The 7,500-nt window shown below is 47.2% G+C and overlaps 1 protein-coding gene across 1 annotated transcript in view; it reads left to right on the plus strand.

Annotated features, from left to right (window-relative positions):
- The first annotated feature begins 817 nt into the window (after nucleotides 1–817).
- Nrx-1 (Neurexin 1) overlaps nucleotides 818–7,500 on the plus strand; it is a 207,987-nt gene continuing 201,304 nt past the window's right edge. Inside the window, exon 1 of the mRNA XM_080278572.1 lies at nucleotides 818–1,508. Within this exon, the coding sequence (XP_080134698.1) occupies nucleotides 912–1,508 (597 nt within the window). The 5' untranslated portion in view covers nucleotides 818–911. The remainder of the gene's footprint in view (nucleotides 1,509–7,500) is intronic.

The raw sequence follows: 7,500 nt of genomic DNA on the forward strand, positions 1-7,500 counted from the left end.
ACGAGCTTGGGTATTGAATATGATGAAAATTAATGCTGCTGTCTTCGAAGTAAAATGCCACAGTTTTTCACAGTCCCATTATCACAAAATCCCATCCTGGTGTGTGGTGTTTTTTATATAGTCATAGGGTGTGCTAGGCTGTTAGTAATGTTACAGGGCACCATTCGTCCACGTAACGTACAGTTCATTCTGACGTGGTGTATCTCGTATATATCAAAGGTTAGAATAGGTTAGGTTAGATTAGATTAGATTATGTTAGGTTAGGGTGATATTAAAGAAAAGTAATGTCACAGGAGGGCACTCTTTCACATCAGTCGCATTTCATTCTGACGTGATGTGTGTCTCTCGTACGTCGTGTGACAAGGGCCGAGTTCAATGACAGTGGGAGGGGCCGTGTAATGCGAGGTGAGCAGGGGCGTCGCCAGGTAAATGTTTGTCGCTGTGTTAAAACCATGTCAAGCTTCTGACGATGAGGAGAGGAGGAAAGGGGGCATCGGTGGGTGCGTCAGAATGGGAAGTGTTGATAGTGACGTTGGGGCGCAGCGGACAGGTGAGGTGGGGCGGGCAGGATGAATTAGTGAGGGGACAGGTAGGAGGAGACAAATGAATATGACGTCATGGGCGGTGTGGGAAGACGGATGTGCACGGGGAGAGAGAGAGAAGGGGGGGGGGGAAGAGGGGAGGCGGCGCGGTGGGGCGTGGAGGCGTGGTGAGTGGAGGTTTATAGTGGCGGGGTGGAGGGCTAGCGGCTCAGTCTAGAGACGGCAGCTGCACGCAGAGGTGCCTCTCGTTCCTTCCCAGTGACAGTGTCCGCCGCTCACCACATATCTCGCTTGGTCGTCGTGTGGCCAGGCTTGCCTAACGAGTGTCTCATCACTCAGGATTTGTTCTAGCTAAGCTTTAGTGACGCCATGGGTGCCGAGAGTTGGTTATACTGGTGTGTGGCGGTGGCTCTCGCTCTCACTCGCTCCGTCGGCGGCTTCCTGATGGAGGGGTCGCCCACCAGCTTCGCCCAGTACCCGCGCTGGGTGCCTGGCGCAAATGGATCCCTCGAGTTTGAGTTCTCCACGCGAGAACCTAATGGACTCCTGCTTTACACGGACGATGGCGGTTCCTACGAGTTCTTCGAGCTGAAGCTGGTGGAAGGGTCGGTTCGGCTCCACTACAACCTCGGTGGAGGCGCGCGGCTGCTGACGGTGGGTCGCGGGCTGAATGACGGTTCATGGCACCGCGTGAAGGTGTCCAGGCGGCAGGACCGGACACACCTTACCGTGGACACCGAGACCGAGAGCCGCGTTATGAAGGCCCTTAGTCCAAACTTCGGTACCCCTGAAACCAACTCTTTCGTGTACCTCGGAGGCCTACCGCTACTCCTCACACGGCAGGTGGGGTCGAGACTTACCCTGCCCGTGGTCACGCTTGAGCCTAGGTTCTCGGGGAGGCTAAGGGGCCTCTCCTACACCAATGTGGATGGACTCAGCCGCTCTCAGAATATCATCGCCAGTCAGGTAAGTCTCCCCTCTGAATTTGCACCTGCTCACCACGCCCACCTCCCCCTCCCCCTCCCCTCTTCTGCTTTCCTCCATGCCTCTCCTCCTACTCCTTTCCACCCCCTCTCTCCTTTTCATATCATCTTCATCTTTTCCTACTTCTCCCTTTTCCTTTCCTTTCTCCTTTGCATTCGCCATTCCTCGTTTTTTCTTGACTTCAGCCTTTTCATTTCCCTTTTCCTCATTCCTCTCATGCCTCACTCTCTCTCCATCTCTGTCCCTTGTCCATACCTCTTCCTCCCCCATCCTCCTCTCTTCCCTTCTTCCTCTCCCGTCCTCCCCTCTTCCCCTCTCCCTCATCCCCCTTCTCCCTCCCCCCCTACCTGTGCTCTCGCTACTACATACTCGTAACTCATTATGCCATTCTAAAAACCCATTCACATAGCCCCAGATCCCTTGCATGTTTTACCATAATATTTTTCCCTGCAAGTATATTTCAGTTTTTCTTATTTATTTTCACAGTTTCATTTGCCAGCTTTCCATTATCCCTTTATTTATTTCATTGTACCCTTTATCGACTTTACCACAACCCATGTATTCATTCTCTTTGCCATTTATTATCAAACTGTAAATCGTCTTTCTTTCCTTCCCTTTGTTTTTACTCCATTTTATTACTATTTAGCATCGTTCACATATCCCTTTACTAATCTCACATCAACCCTTTAATACCAAACAGTTATTCATTATTTTCTCTCCCCTCCCTTTGCTTCCATCCTTGTTGACTCTATAACATCTCTGGCAACCTTCACACGAGCCTTTATAAACAGTCCCCAACCCTTTAGATTAATAAGAAAAATAACTCAAATTTCTTTCTTTCCTTTTAATCCTACACGGTCTCCCAGGCAAAACAGAGTAATCCACACTGTCTCAAAACACATCGATTTCCTAGGTTGATCTCCGCTGGAATTGTGTGTGTGTGTGTGTGTGTGTGTGTGTGTGTGTGTGTGTGTGTGTGTGTGTTGCGCCAGACACTTGGACACAACACAGGGTAATGTTGTGTTTGTGGTGGGTCCGCTGCTGACCATTGATTTATCGGGAGAGAGAGAGAGAGAGAGAGAGAGAGAGAGAGAGAGAGAGAGAGACCTTACACACACACACACACACACACACACACACCCTGCCTTCCACACTTCATCCCTCCACTCCACACCCCTCCAGCCACGTCCTGTCAGCCGCACCTCTCCACTTCAGTCTCTCTCTCTCCTCATTCAGCCACACACCCCCCCTTCCACATCCTTGCCCTCCAATTCACTCTCAGTTACACCTAGTTCTCCTTCTCCCCTGGTTGTGTATTGTGAGTGGATTTTGATATGTCGCAGTTCCTCTTCCTTAGCGATTTATTCTACATATTACACTTCATTATCCTCTCATGTATCGATGGTAAAGCGATAGAAATACAAGGAAGTGTTAAAGTGTACTATACGAAAGTAGTTATTATAAAGAAATGCTATGAATTCTGTAACTCTGGCTGCTCTTTTCCACTGCACATCCATCTTAGTCCACTCCTCTTCAATCCATTCTCAGTCACACCTCCCTTCCCCACTGTCAGCTACTCCACACCTCTCCACTTCACCCTCGCCCTATTGCCTATCCCTCCACTCGTCCCACGCCATAAATCACAACTGTGGCTTGTGTGTGTGTGTGTGTGTGTGTGTGTGTGTGTGTGTGTGTGTGTGTCCATTCTGAAAACTTTAAAAAATATCAAAATCAATTATCAAAATTTTTCTGCCCCTGACCCACATTTTCTCATTGGTTCTGTATAATGACCTTTTTCACAGCATCTTTTAGGTTTATTATTAGGAAACCCATAGATTATATCCTTCAGCTAATGACGTCACTTAGCTTAATTACCATCGAACCTAATTAAGGTCTTGGTGGTGTTTTCTTTTTTTGCCATGGAAGTAGGCTGCATCATTATCCTCTCTCACTCCCACCCATTACCCCCTCCCTCTTTCCCCCATCCATCACCCCCTCTCTCCCTCCCCCTCACACTCTTTCCACCCCCCACCCACTCCCTTCTCTCTCCCCCTCATCTTCTTTCCTCCTGTTCCCACCCCCTCACCCCACCTCATATCCACTTCCCTACCCCAAGCTTTCTCTCCCACACCACCCACCCCCTTATCTTTCCCTTATCGTCATTCCCCCCACCCCTTTCCCTCTGCCTTCTTCCTCCCCCTCATTTCCCCCCCACTCCTACCCTCTCACGTTTCTCCTTGTCCTCTTCCCCCCCTTCTCCCCTCTCTATGCTTGTCCAAGTAGTTCCGTCAGCTTTAATGGGGTAATAAGTGTTCATTTTCCCCCCAACACTTCACGGCATTCCCGAGTAGCAGTAGGAGAAGAAAAAGAAGTGGAAGAGGAGTAAGAAAGGAGTAAAGAGGGTAGAAGGAGGAGGAGTGGATCGTCTTTGTAGAATGGAGAGAGATGTGTCTGGAAAGGATGGACAGGGATAGGGAGGTTGGTTGAGGAGGGATGAGGTTGGGATGAGGTTTGTATAATTGGAGAAAAATAGAAGAGAAGGCAGAGGGAGATGGCCACCAGTAGAGTACAGTGGCGTGGGTTGAGGTAGAACTGGGTGGGATGGACAGAGATGCAGGATAGTTTGATTTTGAAATGATAAGGTTAGCAACAGGGCGGCATAAGGTGGCGCAAGATAGGAGAGACGGGTGAAAAGAGAGTGAGACGAGATTACATACGAAGTACAGATGACAAAATTATCTCCTAGGGTTGAGAGGGGTGGAAAGAAGTTGGATTGGGTGAGTTGGGGTTAGAATGAGGTTGACATTTTGTGGGAAGGTATAGGACAGAGATGAGAACGTGAGGACGAGGTTAGGGTGGGAAAAATCATGGGGTTTCTTGAGGTTATGATGGAAAGGGGGTTGGGATGCGATGGAATTGGGTAGACATAGATGAATTAGACAAAATGCATAGAGTTAGAAAAGTATACTAAAAAGACTTGGAGGAAATAATTTATAAGTTTCAGAATAAATTAATTAGAACTATATCGCAACATGACATTTTTTACCCCAGTGAATACGAGAAGAATATGCATTACTGAATATTTTCTTTTTTTTTGCGAACAGGATAGGAAAAAATAAAATGTTGCAGCGATGAATAAAAATCGAGACGAATTCCACAGAAAATCCGCAAAAACAAAAGGGACTGACGAGAGAGAGAGAGAGAGAGAGAGACAGACAGACAGACAGACAGACAGACAGAGACAGACGGACAGACAGAGGCAGACAGACAGACAGACAGAGACAGACGGACAGACAGAGACAGAGACAGACTGACGAACTGAGACATACAGACAGACAGACACTGGATAATTCCTATGAGAGAGAGAGAGAGAGAGAGAGAGACAGACAGACAGACAGACAGACAGAGACATACCGACAGACAGACACTGAATAATTCGTATGAGAGAGAGAGAGAGAGAGAGAGAGAGAGAGAGAGAGAATAATTCATATTTGGAAAGGAAAAATGAGAGGAGGAGGAGGAAGGGCTGAGCGAATTGGCCGAGGGGGAGAAAGCAGAGTGAGGAATAGTATTTTAGGGAATAGGACAGGAAGGGGAGAGGCGCCCCCTTCAGGGTTAAAAAAAAAAAGTACAGAAAAAAGACACCATTCTATTTTCTGCCTCAAGGATATTCAGGAGGGGAGAGAGAGAGAGAGAGAGAGAGAGAGAGAGAGAGAGAGAGAGAGAGAGAGGCGATGGTAAGGCTCCCCTTATTTTACGAGTGTGTGTGTGTGTGTGTGTGTGTGTGTGTGTGTGTGTGTGTGTGTGTGTGTGTGTGTGTGTGTGAGTATCAGCGAGCAGAGGAAGCTGAGAATTAGAAAACGTAAAATATTAAACGAACATTTGCCCCCGTTTGTACAGTGCCGTGGCTAGACAGAGAGGTCAAAGGTGAGGAATCAGAGGCCAGGCAAGAATAACAGTTCCCAGTCTTTAAAATGCAAGGGACTGAACGGGATCTGCAAGTCTGATTCCCCAGTCACTGCCATTTACCTTTTGCTCAATGAAAGGCGCCTCGAGGACTTAAATTCAGCCTGGATGTGAGAGAAATAAAGTTAGGAGTAAGTCTTAGTTATCTCTTGGTCCATTAAAGTCACCTGTAAGACTTGAGTCTGGATGTGTAGGTTTGAGAAAATGATGTTGAGAGTGATATTAATTTCAGTATGTGGATTTGAGTCTTCCATTACTAGTAAGTGTGATGTGGTTTATTTTTTGACCATTCAGAAGCACGTCTAAGATTATCAAACTCATCGTTAACGTTGAGCAAAAAAGAACTTGGGATGATGGTAATGAGGACAGCAGTGAACTCAGACTTTTCAGGAATAAAGGAAGGCTTAAAGATTGCGATAATAGTGAAAATATTATCTACATTAAAGTGGTGTAGCCGACTTGACACTGATGTTAGAGAGTTACCAGACTAAGAAGAAATTCAGAAATGACGATGCAGTGAAGATGTTGGCCGAAATGAAGTGTTTTAGCCGATGTGTTGCTGGATAAACACGGGTTGGTGGGTGAGGGGCGAGGTTAAAGCAGATAGCCCGAAGGAGGACGGCTTCAAGGGCTGGATTTTGACTACTGGCCCTCCCTCCCCTCTTCTACGGTGTGTGTGTGTGTGTGTGTGTGTGTGTGTGTGTGTGTGTGTGTGTGTGTGTGTGTGTGTGTGTGTGTGGAGTGAGTGAGTAGGTGGGGCGGGGGAGTGAATTGCTTAGTAACCCCTCATTTAACGAGCAAGGATTTTAGCTAGTGAAGATACTGACTCCTGGCCCTCTCGTCTCTTGTGTAGTGTGTGTGTGTGTGTGTGTGTGTGTGTGTGTGTGACAGAGAGAGAGCGGGGGAGGGACGTATTTGTGGATTGTGTGCGTAAAGTGTTTGAAAGCACGAGTACGTGTGCATGGGGACTGACATGTTTGTGTGAGTATAGTTGCGTGGGGGAAGTATAAGAACGTGTGTGCGTGTGGAAGTATGTATGCATGTGTAACAGGTATGTGTGTGTGTGTGTGTGTGTGTGTGTGTGTGTGTGTGCGTGCGTGACTGCGACATGGAGTTCGTCATTACGGATTATTACAGTAGCACCAGAGGGTATAATTTACACCGCTTCCAGTACTCATACCCCCCTGCTGCCCCCCCCGTCCCCCCTGCTATCCCCCCTCCCCCCATGCTGCTGCCATAACTACCTAACACTCTACCATTACAACTACTGCAACTACCATTACTTGCTGTGCAATGTGTAGCAACCATTCTACCTGACACGCTATTAATACTACTAATTGCTTTTGATGCTACTGTTGCTGCTGCTGCCATAACCCCCTACCATCATCACTACAACTATGGTGCTCTAGTGTAATATTTAACTACCATTCTGTTACTGTTCTGCTTACCGACTATTACCTTCCAGTTTACCTTACTACCATTGTCACTACTACTACTACTACTACTACTACTACTATCATTCTTGTGCCATAATTAGTCACCATTTTGCCCATACGCGACACTTTACCAAAATACTTTTACTACTACGATGATATCTAGTGCAGTAATTCGCTACCATTCTTCCTGTCACGCATAATCAAAACTTCTGTCTACTCTTTTGCCATTCCACCTACCGGTCAGAGCCGTCAATATACCACTCCACCACAACCATAGTCTACTATCATTCTACCATTGTCTCTGTCACTGCTATCTCTGTGCCCCCTACTACCATAATCAGCTGCCATTCATTCTGTTTACGCCTGACATCACACTACCTTTCACTCCCAGAGCAAGGTACCATACCACCTGCCACCCTACAGCTACCATAATTAGCTACCATACATGTTTAAAAGTTGATACTGCTCTCCCTTTTGCTACCATAACAGGGTGCCTTTCTATCCCTCTACCATTCCCGTATTTAGGATGTAGAAAGAGGAGGGAGAGAAAGAAGGGGACAGGAGGGAAGGTG

This window comes from Coenobita brevimanus, chromosome 74 (assembly GCF_032717465.1).
Source record: "Coenobita brevimanus isolate Jiangsu-jjx chromosome 74, ASM3271746v2, whole genome shotgun sequence".
Taxonomy (NCBI): Eukaryota; Metazoa; Arthropoda; class Malacostraca; order Decapoda; family Coenobitidae; genus Coenobita; species Coenobita brevimanus.